The 18,324-nt window shown below is 36.4% G+C and overlaps 1 protein-coding gene across 6 annotated transcripts in view; it reads left to right on the plus strand.

Moving 5' to 3' along the window:
* The window catches only part of GPCPD1 (glycerophosphocholine phosphodiesterase 1), a 118,962-nt gene that overhangs the window by 61,748 nt on the left and 38,890 nt on the right, over nt 1–18,324 (plus strand). For all 6 annotated transcript variants that reach the window (XM_074209500.1, XM_074209498.1, XM_074209501.1 and 3 more), the window contains 4 exons: nt 3,962–4,027; nt 5,218–5,354; nt 17,488–17,623; nt 17,808–17,968. In XM_074209500.1, coding sequence (XP_074065601.1) covers nt 3,962–4,027; nt 5,218–5,354; nt 17,488–17,623; nt 17,808–17,968 — 500 coding nt within the window. The remainder of the gene's footprint in view (nt 1–3,961; nt 4,028–5,217; nt 5,355–17,487; nt 17,624–17,807; nt 17,969–18,324) is intronic.

Consider the following 18,324-nt stretch of genomic DNA (forward strand, 5'->3'; position numbering starts at 1 on the left):
TCTTTGCAAACTTTATAAATATTGGCTATAATTGTACCAGTAAAAATTGTACTTGCTGAAGCACAAAACTTTAATGCTTCATATTTCCTTATATTCTTACAGATTGCCTTTGGTAATAATTATTTTCCTCTTTTTTCCCTCTATCCTATACTCCTTTTTTTTTTAAAATTTATTTTTATTAAAGATATTATTTGAGTTTTACAATTTTCCCCAATCTTGCTTCCCTCCCCCCCACCGAAAGCACTCTGTCAGTCTTTTCTTTGTTTCCATGTTGTACCTTGATCCAAATTGGGTGTGATGAGAGAGAAATCATATCCTTAAAGAGAAGAGAAGTCTAAGAGGTAACAAGTTCAGACAATAAGATACGTTTTTTTTCTAAATTAAAGGGAATAGTCCTTCCACTTTGTTCAAAGTCCACAACTCCTTATCTGGATACAGATGGTACTCTCCTTTGCAGACAGCCCAAAATTGTTCCCGATTGTTGCACTGATGGAATGAGCAAGTCCTTCAAGGTTGAACATCACTCCCATGTTGCTGTTAGGGTATACAGTGTTTTTCTGGTTCTGCTCATCTCACTCAGCATCAGTTCATGCAAATCCCTCCAGGTTTCCCTGAAATCCCGTCCCTCCTGGTTTCTAATAGAACAATAGTGTTCCATGACATATATATACCACAGTTTGCTAAGCCATTCCCCAATTGAAGGACATTTACTGGATTTCCAATTCTTTGCCACCACAAACAGGGCTGCTATAAATATTTTTGTACAAGTAATGTTTTTACCCTTTTTTCTCATCTCTTCAGGGTATAGACCCAGTAGTGGTATTGCTGGGTCAAAGGGTATGCACATTTTTGTTGCCCTTTGGGCATAGTTCCAAATAGCTCTCCAGAAGGTTGGATGAGTTCACAGCTCCACAAACAGTGTAATAGTGTCCCAGATTTCCCACATCCCTTCCAACAATGATCATTATTCTTCCTGGTCATACTGGCCAATCTTAGAGGTGTGAGGTGGTACCTCAGAGAAGCTTTAATTTGCATTTCTCTAATGATTAATGATTTAGAGCATTTTTTCATATGGCTATGGATTGCTTTGATCTCCTCATCTGTAAATTGCCTTTGCATATCCTTTGACCATTTGTCAATTGGGGAATGGCTTTTTGTTTTAAAAATATGACTCAGCTCTCTGTATATTTTAGAAGTGAGTCCTTTGTCAGAATCATTAGTTGTAAAGATTGTTTCCCAGTTTACTACATTTCTTTTGATTTTGGTTACATTGGTTTTATTTGTGCAAAAGCTTTTTAATTTAATGTAATCGAAATCATCCAATTGGTTTTTGGTGATGTTCTCCAACTCTTCCTTAGTCATAACCTGTTCCCCTTTCCATAGATCTGACAGGTAGACTAGTCCTTGATCTTCTAATTTGCTTATAGTATTGTTTTTTATGTCTTAAGTCCTGTAACCATTTGGATCTTATCTTGGTAAAGGGTGTGAGGTGTTGGTCTAATCTAAGTTTCTTCCATACTAACTTCCAATTATCCCAGCAATTTTTATCAGAGAGGGAGTTTTTATCCCAATGGCCAGACTCTTTGGCTTTATGAAACAGCAGATTACTATAATCTTCTCCTGCTTTTACACCTAGTCTACTCCACTGGTCCACCACTCCATTTCTTAGCCAATACCAGTTTTGATGACTGATGCTTTATAATATAATTTTAGATTGGGTAGGGCTAAGCCACCTTCTTTTGCACTTTTTTTCATTAAGCTCCTGGCAATTCTTGACTTTTTATTTCTCCATATGAATTTACTTACAATTTTTTCTAACTCATTAAAGTATTTTTTTGGAATTTTGATTGGTAGGGCACTGAACAGATAGTTTAGTTTTGGTAGAATTGTCATTTTTATTTATTAGCTCTACCTATCCATGAGCAGTTGATAGTTGCCCAGTTATTTAAATCTAATTTAATTTGTGTGAGAAGTGTTTTATAATTGTTTTCAAAAAGATTCTGAGTCTGTCTTGGCAAATAGACTCCCAAATATTTTATATTGTCTGAGGTTACTTTGAATGGGATTTCTCTTTCTAGCTCTTCCTGCTGTTTTCTTGCTAGACATATATAGAAAAGTTGAGGATATATGAGGGTTTATTTTATAACCTGCAACTTTGCTAAAATTGCTAATTGCTTCCAGTAGTTTTTTAGATGATTTCTTGAGATTTTCTAGGTAGACCATCATGTCATCTGCGAAGAGTGAGAGTTTTCTCTCTTCCTTCCAATTCTAATTTCTTCAATTTCTTTTTCTTCTGTAATTGCTGATGCTAACATTTCTAATACAATATTGAATAGTAGTGGTGATAATGGGCACCCTTGTTTCACCCCTGATCTTACTGGTAATGCCTCTAGCCTCTCCCCATTGAATATAATCCTTGTTGATGGTTTCAGATAGGTACTGCTAATTATTTTAAGGAACAGTCCATTTATTCCTACACTCTCTAGTGTTTTTAATAGGAATGGATGCTGTATTTTGTCAAAAGCTTTTTCAGCATCTATTGATATGAACATGTGATTTCTAATGGGTTTGTTGTTGATATAATTGAGTATACTAACAGTTTTCCTAATATTGAACGAACCCTGCATTCCTGGAATAAATCCTACTTGATCATAATTATCCCAGTGATAACTTGTAATCGTTTTGCTAAGATTTTATTTAAGATTTTTGCATCTATGTTCATCAGGGAAATAGGTCTATAATTTTCTTTCTTTGTTTTAACTCTTCTTGGTTTAGGTAACAGTACCATATTGGTTTTATAGAAAGAGTTAGGCAGAATTCCATCTTTCCCTATTTTTCCAAAGAATTTATATAGGATTGGAACCAATTGTTCCTTAAATGTTTGGCAGAATTCACTTGTGAATCCATCAGGCCCTGGAGATTTTTTTTTAGGGAGTTCAATAATGGCTTGCTGAATTTTTTTTTTCTGAGATACGGTTGTTTAGGTATTTAATCTCTTCTTCATTTAACCAGGGCAACTTATATTTTTGTAAATATTCATCCATTTCACTTAGATTATCAAATTTATTGGCATAAAGTTGGGCAAAATAATTTCGAATTATTACTTTAATTTCCTCATTGGTGGTGAGTTCACCTTTTTCATTTATGATACTAGCAATTTGGTTTTCTCCTTTTTTTTTAATCAAATTGACCCAGAGGTTTATCAGTTTTATTGGTTTTTTCATAATACCAACTTTTGGTTTTATTTATTAATCCAATAGTTTTTTTGCTTTCGATTTTATTAGCTTCTCTAATTTTTAGAATTTCGAATTTGGTATTTAATTGGGGATTTTTGATTTGTTCTTTCTCTAATTTTTTTAGTTGCATGTTTAGTTCATTGATTTCTTCTTTCTCCAATTTATTCATATAAGCATTTAGAGCTATAATATATCCCCTGAGAGTCACTTTGAATGAATCCTATAGGTTTTGGTATGTTGTTCCATTATTATCATTATCTAGGATAAAATGGTTAATTCTTTCTATAATTTGATTTTTGGTCCACTCATTTTTTAAAATGAGGTTATTTAGTTTCCAATTTGTTCTGGGTCTATATCTCCTTGGCCCAGTATTGCATATGACTTTTATTGCATTGTGATCTGAGAAAGATGTATTCACTATTTCTGCCTTTCTGCAGTTGATCATTGTTTTTATGTCCTAGTACATGGTCAATTTTTGTATAATATCCATGTACTGCAGAGAAAAAGGTATATTCCTTTCTATCCCCATTCAGTTTCCTCCGTAAGTCTACCATATCTAATTTTTCTAACGATCATTTACCACCCTAATTTCTTTCTTGTTTGTTTTATGATTTGATTTATCTAGATCTAATAGCGGGAGGTTGAGGTCTCCCACTAGTAGAGTTTTGCTGTCTATGTCTTCCTGTAGTTCTTTACTCCTTCTTTTAAAAAAAAAATTCTTTTAGGTTTTAGAGGCTTTGCCAGAGGATGTCGGGTTTAACATTGAAATAAAATGGATTTGCCAGCAAAGAGTAAGTGAATTTATATCTTGTATAATCTTTTGGTTATGTATGCAAAGTTTTAAATTACTAATGGTATAAATGAAATTAAAATTTTATTTTAGCCTACATAAAACTTATTACACCTCTTTATCAATGCACACTCTAATTGTTATATCAATAACTATACTTAAAACATAGCAACTTTACCATTGTAAGTTAATATATATTAGTATTCACATTGGGGAGAGTTCTAAACAAAATTTATGTTCCATTCTCCTCCAGTTCTTTTGCCATAGTTTGACCAAAGCTAGATAATGCTTTATCTGTTAAATCCTAACTTTAATTCTCTTCAAAATTTGCCTCTTTTATTCTATAAGAACCTTTTCTAGTAAGTTATAGAGCCTGGCAAGGAATTAATCACTAACAGATAATTATTTCACTCTCATATTATAAAATACCTCTATTCAATTAAGTTAGTAAAAGATCAGATATCATGATACCCAAAGAAAATAGGGAAATGTTTTGCTCAATGGAGCCACCTGGCAATACTCAAAACATCAGTTGGTTATTTGACATACTGTAGGGGTGACAATAATTATCTTAATTAGTGTTCAATATTTTTAGAATGAATGATACATTTTCAGCACAATTCCATACATCCTAGATTCCTAAAAATATTTTCAATAATTCAAATTATCTTTGATGGCATTATGTGAGTATTTGGTTTATATTAGAATAAAATAAGTTAAATGTCAAATGATATCTGAAGTGTGGATATTTTATATAAGTGGATTGCCAGAAATGATTAGAGCTGTTCTGTGTTGTTAATTTTTTTAAATTAAGCTTTAAAAAACATAGCTTGTGGGTCAGCTAGGTGACTCACTGGATAGAGCAACAGTCCTGCCATCAGAAGAACCTGAGTTTGACCCTCAGATCCTTGATGTGTGTGACTTTGGGCAAATCATTTAATCCTATTGCCCCAGGAAGTCCCCCCAAAACCAACAACAACATATATACATATAACTATATGTATATGTATATGTAGTGTGTGTATATATGTATGTATTTCTATGCATATATATTTCTTGTCATTTAAAAAATAATTACAGGTTTTCTTGTTTAAAATTATTTTATATAACATTTTATTTTTTAATTGAAAATGACTGAACTGTTAGGAAATATGAATTCCAATTTAGTTCAACATACTTTTTTCTATCTAGGATGGAATATGGGATGGCAACTTGTCAGCATTTTTTGACATGAACCTATTTTTAGATATCATTTTAAAGACTGTTTTAGAAAATTCTGGAAAAAGAAGAATTATATTTTCTTCATTTGATGCAGATGTCTGTACAATGTGAGTATATAACCCCTGTATCATAATTTTAGCCAGTTGTTCGGTGGGAGGAAGAAGTTAAACATCTTTGTATCTAGTCTTCTTTCTCTATTCCATGTTATCACAATTCTTTTTGCTTTGGGGAAACAAATTTTTGTATTGGTTTGGAATAGATACATGAAAGGGAGGAGGAATGAAGAAGGTGGAAAGTATCTCTAGAAGAATTTGTATTTGCATAGAAGTGGGTAAGTGGAATTAAAACCATCAAAAAAACAAACAAACAGTGTAGTTCTTCTCTTTATTTCCTAACCTCCTTATTAGCATGATCCAAATATAAGACATATTGGCCACCAGTTTTCCCTCTTCTTATCCTACCCTCCCCAGCCCCATTGCTTTGAACAAAACTTGAGTGTTGTCTACTAACAGAACTATTTTTATTTAAACTTAAATATATTCCCTTTTAAAAGATATTACATTTTGGGAATGTGGCTACAGTGGATTAGAATGTCTGAAGATGACAGTAAGGAAAGGAAAGGAGTAGGTTTAGGAGGAATGTAGTGAGGAAAGGGAGATACATACATAAGACAGAACATTATGATCAGGGAAGAGAATTTCAGTATTTAAGAGCATGAAAGTAGAATAGTTATTATTGATGAGAAGGTCTAAGATATTACCACTTCAGGGGTGGTTGAAGTTAAATAAAGGTAATTTCTGGGGTCAGAGTATCCAAGGGATATTTATATATATATATGGAAAGAGAAGGGTAGGAATGAAAGGGAAGATTGTAAGCCATTTACTAAACTGCTTAATGCCCTGGAGTCAGGAGGACCTGAGTTCAAGTCTGGCCTCAGACCCTTAATAATTACCTAGCTGTGTGACCTTGAGCAAGTCATGTAACTCCACTGCCTTCCCCCAAAAACTCCAAAAATACTAAAAGAAAGAAGAGAAGCATTCTTCAGACTTATCCTTGGGCAAAGATTTGTATAAGATGATATAGGTGGATAGGGTTATATTATTTGGAAATCAAAGGCAAAACATTTTTAAAATAATTGGAGTCAGTCTCAAACTCTGAAATTTTTCCCTGTGATCACAATGTACTTTTCCTTATCTTTCCTATTAGGTACCTATATTCTTTATCTGTCCTTTCTTGCTTTCATACAATCTTTGAGAAAAAAGTGGCCCAACACCTAAGTTTGTAACCTTAATTTCATCTTCTTCAGCCTTTTGTTGGAGCTTTCTCTACTGATTATTTATCAGTTTAGTCCACTGTATTATTCAGGCGATCACTCTTTCTCTTTTCACAGCTAACTAGCTAGAGAAGCTTCTTTCCTCATTGCTTTCAGTTATATATCCCTTGCTCATTTTCAGCTCTTTATATTCTGATTTCTGAAAATTTTTCTTTCCAAGAAATACTTTTACTTCTCAATATTTTTCTCTCCTTTCTCTTTTTTCAGGAATTTTCACTTTTAATTCCATCTTTCCATTACCAGTTGCCTGCTATCTATATACAGACCTTTCTTCCATTGGCATTTCAAATTTGCCATGTCCAAAATGAAGCCAATCACCTTTCCTTTAAATTCCCCCTCTTCCCAAAAGTATTTTTGGTGAAGATCTTTAGCCATGTAGGTCCATGTCTTTTTAGTTATCCTTAATATTTCTCTTTCCTGTACTACACATACTTGTAGAATCTCAGTTGGATAGGACTCCAGTGACTTAAGACTCTCAAAAATTTCCTGTACATATCCCCTATGTGGTTGGTAATCCAGGCTTTGTTTGAAAGATTTACAATGAAGAGCATGCTACTACATTTTTCAATAGATCCAGTTGCCAAAATATTTTTTCGTACAAGTCTGAAATCTCTACTTTATGCATCTTTCACTGTTGCTCCTACTTCTTCCCTTTCAGGTCAAACAGAACCAGTGTTCATTCTTTTTCTGTATACCAGCTTGAAATACTTGATAATAATCATGCCCTTTCTATATCTTTTCTTTTTCATGCTACAGTTCTTATTCTCTTCCATCTCATCCATATTTCAATCTTCTGATCTGAACCAGATATGAATCTCTTAAGGCCTTCACAGTTTTTAATTTACATTTTTTTATTTACACCTTACTAAAATAGTCTTTATAAGAATAAGCATGATCTTCACCCCCCCCCCCCCAACAAAATAAAAAAACCTCATGAGGACTAAAATGAAAGAAAGGGAAATAAAATGTGCTTCAGTCTGTTCACATTCTCTCTGCTCTGACTCTGGGGTGGATGGAATTCTTTATCATCAGAGAAGTTACTTCCATATTTTTCCACTTGCTGTTGCTGATTGTAATTCTCTCCACTCATTCCTCCCCCTTACCACTTATTATTTTTTTTTCTCCTTTTACTCTTTCCCTCTTCAGAAGTATGCTGTGGGGCAGCATAGTGCCACAGTTGAGAGAACTGTCCCTGGGGACAGGAGGCCCCAAGTAGGCCCCAAGTCCACATCCCACTCCAGGAAACCCAGCAGCCACCCAGCCCCTTGGTCCTGGACATGCCACTCAATCCCACCACCTTATTAAAAGGAAAAAAGAAAATGTGCTCCCCTCCCTCTGTCCCCTTTTCCCCCATCCCTTTTCTTTCCCTTTTCTTCTAGATTTTTACACCCTATGGTATATATGTTGAATCCTCTCTGAGCCATTTCCAGAGAGAATGAAGGCTCCCTCATTCCCCCTCACCTTCCCCCTTCCATGAAATACCTTAGCCTATTCTCTTTCTCCTTTACCCCAGTACATTTCCTTTTCACCCATTGATTCCATTTTTACAATATATTATGCCTTCAAATTCAGCTTCCTCCTTTACCCTGTCTATATATGCTCCTCCTAACTGCTCTATTAAATGAGGAGGTTCATATGAATATTATCAGTATCTTTTCATGCAGGAATACATGCAGTTTAACATCATTAAATCCCTTGTAATTTACCATTCTCATCTGTCCTCTCTTTGCTTCACCTGAGCCTGTACTTGAAGATCAAACTTTCTGCTCAGCTCTGGTCATTTCAACAGGAACATTTGAAATCCCCCTGTTTCATTGAAAGTCCATCTTTTTGCCTGGGAGAGGATGTTTAGTTTTGCTGGGTAGTTGATTTTCAGTTGCATTCCAAGCTCTTTTGCCTTCCAAAATATTATATTCCAAGCCCTACAAGCCCTTAAGGTAGATACTAAGTTCTGTGTAATCCTGAGTGCAGCACCATGATATTGACTTGTTTCCTTCTGGCTACTTGTAATAGTTTCTCTTTGACTTGGGAGTTTTAGGACTTGGCTATAGTATTCCTGGGTTTTTTTTTTTTGGATCTTTTTCTGGAGGATATCAATGAATTTCCCTCAATTTCAATTTTACCCTCTGCTTCTAGGATATCAGGGTAATTTTCCTATAGAAATTCTTTAAAAATGAAGTCAAGACTCTTTTCCTGATCATGACTTTCAGGTAGCCCATTGATTTTTAAAATTATCTCTTCTGGATCTATTTTCCAGATCAGTTGTTTTTTTTCAATGATTTCAGCACTATTTCAGGTTTTCTTCTAGTTTTTCATTCTTTTGGTATTGTTTTATTGTTTCTTGATTCATCGCAAAGTTTTCATCAGCTTCCTTTAGCACCATTCTACATTTGAAGGAGTTTTTCTTCAGAGATCTTTCTTATCTCCTTTTCCATCTGGCTGTTTCTACTTTTTAAAGTATTCTTCTTGTTAACTTTTTGGATTGCTTTTTCCATTGACCTAAACTAGTTTTTTAACATGTTGTTTTCTTCAGCATTTTGGGGGGATCTTCTTGACTAAGCTGCTGACTTGGTTTTCATGTTTTTCCAGCATCTCTCTCTCTCTCTCTCAACTCTCTTCACAATTTTTCCTCTGCCTCCCTCACTTGATTTTCAAAATCTTTTTTGAGCTCTGCCACAGTTTGAGCCCAACTCATATTTTTCTTGGAGGCTTTGATACAGAAGCTTGGACTTTATCATCTTCTGAGTGTGTGTTTTGATCCTTCATGGGGCCAAAGTAATTGTCTATGGTCAAGTTCTTTTTTTTCTGCTTACTCATTTCTCCAGCCTGTGCCCTGGTTTTGGGGTATTTCCCAGGCTTTTGAATATTATGGGATATCCCTGCAACGACCATAGCTCCTCCTCTCTTAGGAGAGACTCTAACTGCTCTCCTGCCTGTGCTCTGCTCTGTGGATGACCACAAGCACACCCTTCTTCCTTGGAGCTGTGAGGAGGGTCCCTGCTGTATGGCAATGGCCCAAACCATGACCAAGGTCTGAATATGGACAAAGCACAAGAGTTCTGTACCAGGGACAGAGGAGAGACTTTGACAGTCTCCTTACCTCCTTACCTTCCATGGGCTGAGCCCTCTGGGAGCAGTTGCTGGGTGGATCCCTGCTGGGCAGCTCCAGAGGTCTGCTTCCATTTCCTGGGGTCTGGGCTGTGTTGAGGACCAGGCTACATTGAGGGCCAAGTTGGCCTGGGCTTCATGCTCACTCTGGCAGAAGGTTCCCCACTGATGTTCCAAGTTGTGCTTGGTGTTACCTGGGTTGGCAGATCAGGAAACTGCTTCTGCTGCCATGAGCCAGTGCCCCCCCAGGTACCCAGGCGCCCTGCCTGCCTATGCTGCTGCCCCTGCAACTCCATGGAGCAGAGCCCTCCCACAATCTTCCAAGTTACCTTGGGCTGGAGAATTGCTTCACTGGATCTTTCTGTGGGTTCTGTGTCTCGAAAATTTAGTCAGTCATACTTTTAAGGTTTTTGAAATATTTTGGAGAGAGCTCCTAAAAAACACTGTTCTCATTCTGCCATCTTGGCTCCTCCCCCTCTCACCTCTTCACAAATTTTAATTGATATTTGAAATCCTGGCTACTCTCTGACTTACTAATGTCCAAAAGAAAATATACTCCACATATAGTCTGACCTGGGAATTGAATAGCAGTTCCTATTGTCTCCCTAGTCCTAGAAAATTTGCCTTTATTAATCCATTTTAAGATTGCATTAACTTAAAAAAAACATAAAAAAAGATTGCATTAACTTAATCATTCACCATATCATACTGTTGACTCATTGAACTCTTCTGATATGTGTGTACAGATCATGGGGAGTGAAATATAAGCCATGAGTGTGCTGCATACTCCGCTTGTGCTCTGTGTATGCCTGTGCCCTCTAATCTTTGTCAGACAAGTGTGTCTAACCACATTGCTTCTATCTTTTACTTGTGAAGTTATTTTTTTAACTTAATGCAATTCAATAAGCATTTCAGATAAAAAATATCAAACTTTCTGTACTCAACAAAAGAATATTCTTTGGGGGATGGAAGAATAACAGGAATACCCAAGGCAGAATCCATGCACATGGCATGACACAAGGCTAAACTAATGGAACTAAAGCAATGTCAAGATAAACCCAGAGAAGAAGGCATCAGGAGGGGATGGGTGTCAATAAGAGTGCAGAAAGATGAATTCAGGAAGGATGAGGCTTGAAAAATGTCATTAGATTTAGTAGTGAATGCTTCACTGGTAATTGGAGAGGACAGTCTTAGTCGAGTAGCAGAAACTGTAATGGAAAGGATGGACAAGAATATTATATCACAGAGGATAGGTGGCAATTTTTAGGTGCTGTTAGGGGAGGATTGTAAAACCATACATTTATCCTTGTTAAATTTCATCTTAGTTTCTTAAGCCTAGTATATTAGCTTTTCAAAATATTTTTGTATCCAGTTTTACATGATTTTACTATCCTTCTCACCTTATCATCAACTGTAGATTTGAAATGTATTCCATCCATGTCTTATTCGAAGTTATTAATTAAAATACGAAATAGCAATGAGCCATGCACAGATCTCTTGAGCCACCCCCTTGGAGTCCTTGCAAATTAATGTTGAGTCATTAATGATTCCCCTTTGGTTTGGCCATTCAACCATTTCAGAATTAACTGATTACCAATCATACACTTGCTCTGTGTCAGACACAAGGCTTAGGTATACAGAAAAACAAAAATGTTTAGTTTCTGACCTTAAAGAGCTTGCCATACTATTAGTGAAAGCAACATGCTCATATATAAGTATGTACAACATAGATTAAAAAACATTCGGGGTGGGGCAAGTACTAGGGAATCTGAGGAATTAGGAAAGGTTTTTTTTTTTTTTTCAAGTCAGTGGGGTTAAGTGGCTTGCCCAAGGCCACACAAGCTAGGTAATTATTAAGTGTCTGAGGCTGGATTTGAACCCAGGTACTCCTGACTCCAGGGCCAGTGCTCTATCCACTGCGCCACCTAGCTGCCCCGGAATTAGGAAAGGTTTTGTATGGGAAAGCTTTCAGCACTTGAGCTAAACTTTGACAGGATTCTAAGTAATAGAGACTACCAGGGAATGTGTTTTAGGCATGGGATATATAGCCAATTTGTGGAAATGGAAGACAGAGTTTTTTTTTATAAAGAACAGCAAGAAGGCTCATTACAGAAAGTGGAATAATGTATAAAGCTGAAAAGAAAGATCAGATCTAGACTGTGAAGGACTTTAACAGTCAAACAGGGTCTGCTAGGTGGCGCAGTGAATAGAGCCTTGGAGTCAGGAGTACCTGGGTTCAAATCCGACCTCAGACACTTAATAATTACCTAGCCGTGTGGCCTTGGGCAAGCTACTTAGCCCCATTGCCTTGAAAACAAAATCTATAAAAAAAAAAGTCAAACAGGAATTTATATTTGATCCTAAAGGCAATAGGGAGCCTTTGGAGCTCACTCAGTAGGAAAATGTCATGGTAAGATTTATAATTTAGGAAAATCATTTTTACAATGGTATGGAGAATAAATTGATTCAGAGACTTTCAGTAGGGAGGCCATGTAGGAGACCATTGCAGTGTTCTAGGAGAGGAGAGGACCTGAACTAGACTTGTGACCATGTAAGTAGATAGAAGGGGACTTATGAGAAAGAGCTAGAGAAATAGTTTGACAATTGATTTGTTTCTTAGAGTGAGGTGTGGAGTAAGTTGTTGAAAATAGTGCCAATGTTAGTGATAGGAAGGATATTGAAATCCTCAACAGAAATAGGGAGCCCTATCTTAATATTAATTACACTATTTTAAGACTTTTTCAAATGCTTTGTTAAATATAGGTAAACTATGACTAGCATTCTAAACCATTTTAATAATACTTTCTTAAAAAGATATAAGCTAGTTTTGAAGAAGAGGCTTGTCTTGAAGAAGTCATGTTGGCTCTTTTAAATAGTCATTTCCCTTTCTACTTGTTGTAGATGTTAGCCTTGATGATGTTTTTTATGTTATATGGTAGCTATATATGGAAGTGTGAGCTCTAGCACCTTGAACCTTCCATGTCCTTCTGGGCACAGTGTATCCTTTAAGGAAAAAGTTGCTAAGCACCAGACCTGAAGTCTTCTATCTGCATCAAAGCAACTATGCCAACACAAGTTAGCTTCCATATCCTGCAGCCAGCCCTATCTCTCAGCTTAGTTGTATCCATAAAATCTCCAGTGTAAAGAAGAGCAGTCTTCCTTTGACTTCAAGCCTCCTATATCCTACAATACTTGACTTTCGAGAGTAAAAGTCTGGTATCCTCTCAGTGATGAACATTCTCTTACCTGGTCGTGTTCTTCACATCCCAATGACTCTGAATGCCTAAAGATTAAGATCCAAAATCTCATTATACACCTCTTGCCACCTGATGCCTTATTCCTCTATCCTCAATTTTTGGGAGACTTTGGGCCAAGATTGTGGAGAGAAGACAGGCACAGTTCTAAATTCTCCTGATCTTCCCTCATAAGTAATATGAAACAAACCTCTTAACAGAAATCTTATCTACAAAATCCAGAAAGAAAAGCCAGGAGAAGAACATCTACCTCAGGATTTGTCTTCCAAGATTGTGAGTGAGTCTGGGTGCAAGAAGGCAGACTCTGCCAGGATCACAGTTCCGTGAGAGCTTGGGAGCCTGGATTAGCTTCAGATTAGTGGTGGGGCTAGAGCCTGGTTGACCACGGGGGCTTGGGTCAACTAGGGAGCAGAGGCATTGGTGGTAGCACTGACCTTCTGGAGTTCTCCGACTCTAGGGCTGGAGAGAGAGTTCCAGTGCCCAAGAGCTGCAGACATCATCCCTGGGCTCCTCTGGTCAGGAGGAACTCAGAATCCACATGTCCATTTCAGCTGAAACCTCCCCAGAACAAACACAATTACAGACCTTCTGCTCCAGGCACAGGTTGATGAGCAGAAGAACCACCCCAGCTGACAATAGGGAGAGTGAGATCTCATCCCAGGGTATAGCCCACCATTGATTGAAGACAAAAGTATTTAACAGCTTCAACCACTCCCTCCAGGCCAAGGGAGAGGGGCTTAATCAAGGTCACAGACACTCCAGAGAAAGCAACCAGCACCCCTACTGGCCAGCTGGAATTATTACACTTAGTGAGCAAAGCCTCTAGCACCACCTACTGGCCAACCAGAGATATTACACTCAGTGAGTCAGGCCTCTAGAGATCCCAACACCAAACCTCTATGAACCAGCCCCTCCCCAACACAAGGTCTTAGGAGAATGAAGAAAGGCCATCACAAGGAGGGTCCATAGAAAAATTCTTGGAAGAAAGAGACACTAGCTTAGAGAGACCTAGAACCTCTGAGGAGAATATGAGCTGCTCTCCAGCAAAGAAAGACTTCTTTGAAGAAATAAGGAAAGAGTTTAAAAACCAATTGGAAAACTTGGGAGAGAAAATTAATACCTTACAACAAGAAAACAATTCTCAAAATCTCAATTGGTCCAATAGAATTGACTAATTGGAAACAGAGTTGCAAAAGATAAATGAAGAAAATTATTCTCTGAAAAAAGAATGGAGTCTGTGGAAACTAATAACCATGAGACAGCACGAATCTGTTAAACAAAACCAAAAATTAGAAAAAATAAGAGAAAATGTAAAATACCTCATCAGCAAAACCACTGACCTCAAGAATAAATTGAGAAGGGACAACCTGAGAATTATAGGTCTTCCTGAAAACATTGAAGAGAAAAAAAAAAGCCTGGATTATCCTCAATTTTTGTACCTCAAAATTTCAACCTGGTTTCACTCAGTTTTTAACTGTGCCTTCTAAAATTAGCCTGTTCCATAAGCAACAAACTTCCCTTCATCTTAAATTTTTTCTTCTTCTACTTAGTCGGTCAGATGACACTAGCCTCCCTGGCACTCCTTTCTATGGTAGTTGCACCTGCACTCATTCTCTTCAGTTCACTGATCAAATTAGGGGGAGAAGGAATACTTATTCTCTATTGCTTATTACAAGTTCTCTTCCCTACTTCCATCATTTATGCTTCCTTTGAGATTCATATTTATTCATATCTACCACCCAATCAAAATCTTAGTGTCTGTTGTTTATATACCCCCTTTCCTTACTCATGAATTTGGTACAGGGCAATTTGACTCTTCTTCCAAGTCTTAGGAGACTTAAAGATATATTAACTCTCCTTCAAACACTTTACTCAGTTCTTCAACCTTTTCATTTTCTATAAGTTATTCCTCCATTCCACTTCATCCACACACACAGACAGCACTTAAGATGGTCTTGTCTCTGTTCACAAATGTACAAGAATGAAGTCCTCTTGTTTTTCAATTGTTTCACTCATGTCTAACTTTTCGTGACTTGATTTGGGGATTTTCCATTTCCTTCTCAAGCTTATTTAACAAATGAGAAAATGGAAGCAAATAGGGTTAAGTGACTTACCTAGGATCACACAACTAAATGTCTGAGATCAGATTTGATCAAACATGTCTTTTTCACTTGGACTATGACTTTTAATCCTTTTATGCCTCAATTCTTTTTTAGACCATCTTCCTTGTACTAGCTACGCTCTCCTCTTCTCCCCATCTTATCCCTTTAATGAATCAGTTCAACTCTATACTGTCATCTTCTCTTGAATCTCTAGCCCCCTAAATCGAATCATCAATTATACCTAGCCCCAGCCTTGAGTCACTGCCACTATTCACTACTCTTATCCCTAAACACATGATACTGAATAAAAGTGCAGAAAATCATGCAACCATTCTAACTGGATCCACTACAAACAATAAATTGTCAACTTGACCATTACTATTGCTAGACAGTCCTGCCTATCAATAGTTCTTCTAAACTTCTTCATCCCTTCTGAAATCTTCCATGATTCCTCCTTTCCCTGTATTCGCACTTGAGATCCTTTACTGAAAAAAGAAAATTGAGACCATTCTCTTTGAACTCTCTCTTCTCCATCTCTCATCACTGGGTATCTTTTTCCACTTTCTCCTCCTTCACCCATCTCACATGATTCAAATAACCTAACTCCTTATCATGGTTAAGCCCATCTACTTATTCAGGTGATCACGTTACATCCTGTCTCCTCTAATAAATTGTACCCTCACTTAATCTCACTCTTTCACTTATTTTCAGACTTTTTCTTGTTCATTGACTCTTGTTGCCTATGTATATGCCTGCGTCAACCCATCTTGAAAAAGATCTTGAATCATTCAACCCTATTTAACAACCTTTCCCTTCTGCCTTTGAAGGTAAATTCAAAAAGGCTACCTATACACATAGTATGTACCCCCACTCTTTTCTCATTCTTAAGCCTTTATAATCTGATTTTAATTTTATCATTTTACTCAAACTTTTCTCTTAAGTTAATAATGATGCAGCCTTCTCTCTTTTCCTGATACACTTTTTCATAGGAATATCCTCCTTGATATTCTCTTCTCTAGTTTTATGGGAAATCACTCTTCTTATTTTTCTCTTACCTCTTTCACCATTCTTACTATGTCATCTCTGCTAGATTCTTATTGAGATCACTCCCTTTAACAAGAGGTATCCTTAGGGTTTTCTCCTGGGTCCTCTTCTCCTCTCTGTATTATTGCATTTGGTTATCTGAACAGTTTCCAGAGATTTAATTACCCTCTATATTCTGATGTTTCTCAAATCTATCTATACTGTTCCAACCTCTTGCTGCCCTCTCACACCAACTAGATATATCAAAGTGGATGTCCAGTAAACATCTTAAAGTCAAAACATCACACACACACACACACACACACACACACACACACCATCTCTTTAAGTTTCTCAGACTTGTTACCTTGATTCTTCCCTATCTCTCACCTTCTATATCTAAGCTGTAGCCAAGGCTTGTGATTTTACCCTTGCAATATCTCTTCATTATGCTCCCTTTTCTCCTCCAATGCTACTACTTCCCTCTTCTTCTGTGCTTGGATTATTGCAGAAGTCTGCTACTTGGTCTGCCTGCCTCAAGTCAGTCCATTCACTCATTAAATTTTTTTTTTCCTAAAGTACAGATATGACCATGTATCCTCTTCCTGCCCCCCCAATAAACTCCACTGTCTGATTCCTCCTTGCCTCCAAGATCAAATACAAAATACTCTTGTTATTAAAGCCCTTCCTAACCTAGTCCACTCCTACTTTTCCAGTGTTCTTAAATTAAACTATAGCCTAGCATGGATTCTTCAATCTAGTGATATTAATTAAACGCCAGTCTGCTCCACAAACAAAATACTCTTATCTCTTAGCTCTGGGCCTTTTCTCTATCTTTTTTCATGCCTGGAACACTCACCCTTTTTTTGTTCATGACTGCTAAATTGCCTCTCCCAATGAAAATCCCACCTAGGAAGCCATCCTCTATTTCTCTTATAGGGTCTTCTCACTATTATTCCCTATTCTGTGTGTAACTTGCTTTGTATATATTGGTTTGCAGGTTATCTTCTCCATTAAATTGTACGACTTCTTGTGTCTCCAGAATGTAGCCTGGGTTATAGCAAGTCTTTATTAAATATTGATTGATTGATTGATTGATAATGTGCCTTCATGTCCTGTGACTTTTTCATGCCCTTCCCCACATCTCCACATGGAGTCCAACTAATAGACTAAAAGACTTCCTCTGTTGATGTTAAGTGGATGCCATGAACAAAAGTTGAAGAAAATGGTGTAGTGAATTAATTGGAGAATGTAGTGACTAAAAGTTGGGTGTTCAGATGAATAGCTTTATCTTAAGGTAAAACGGAAATGCAAAAGATGTTGTCTTGCAGCTTGAAGATATTCTCGTGTTTCCTCTTTGTTTTCTTATTTTCCAATCAAGCTGCCTTATTACTTGAAAAATATTAAATATGTTTTGCAGGATTCGACACAAGCAGAACAAATTTCCTGTTTTGTTTTTGACTCAAGGACAATCTAATATTTATCCTGAACTGATGGATCTAAGATCTAGGTCAACTTCCTTTGCAATGAGTTTTGCAGAGTTTGAAAATTTGCTGGTAAGTTAAGACTTATTTTTAGGGTAACTGAAAGAGAAAAAATAGTTAAAATAAATCCAATTTAACTTTGATTGGGATTTACATTATACATTTCAAATAGAGAAAATTACCCATAAATATTTGATGTATAATGCATGGTTATATTTAATATTTTTTATAATTAACCAGGGATTTTTCTTTCTAGGGAATAAATGTACATAGTGAAGATCTTCTTAGGAATCCATCATATGTTGAGGAAGCAAAATCTAAGAATTTAGTAATATTCTGTTGGGGTGATGATACCAATGATTCTGAAAACAGAAAGAAGTTGAGAGATTTCGGTGTTGATGGCCTAATCTATGACAGGTATTACTGTTTTGTGAAAAATTTCCCTGTAATTTAGTAATAGTTTCATTTATAAAAATGTTTAAAAGTATAGTTAAATGCATTTTTATCCTGAGATATTAAATATAAATATTAAAATAAAAAATAAATAAAATATTCTGCTATAAAGAGAAATAGATATCTAATCAAATGAAGTTTAAAGATGAATTGGAAGAAGATATTATTCAACTTGTTTTTTATGTTTAATATATACATATATACACATGCATTCATATATTTGCATACATATGTATGTATGAATTTAGATTCTGTTGAGTTAAAGTCCAGAGTTATTTCAAATATGTCAGTCAGTACAGAATAATGGAAATTAAGAGAGA

Source organism: Macrotis lagotis, chromosome 1 (assembly GCF_037893015.1).
Source record: "Macrotis lagotis isolate mMagLag1 chromosome 1, bilby.v1.9.chrom.fasta, whole genome shotgun sequence".
NCBI lineage: Eukaryota > Metazoa > Chordata > Mammalia > Peramelemorphia > Peramelidae > Macrotis > Macrotis lagotis.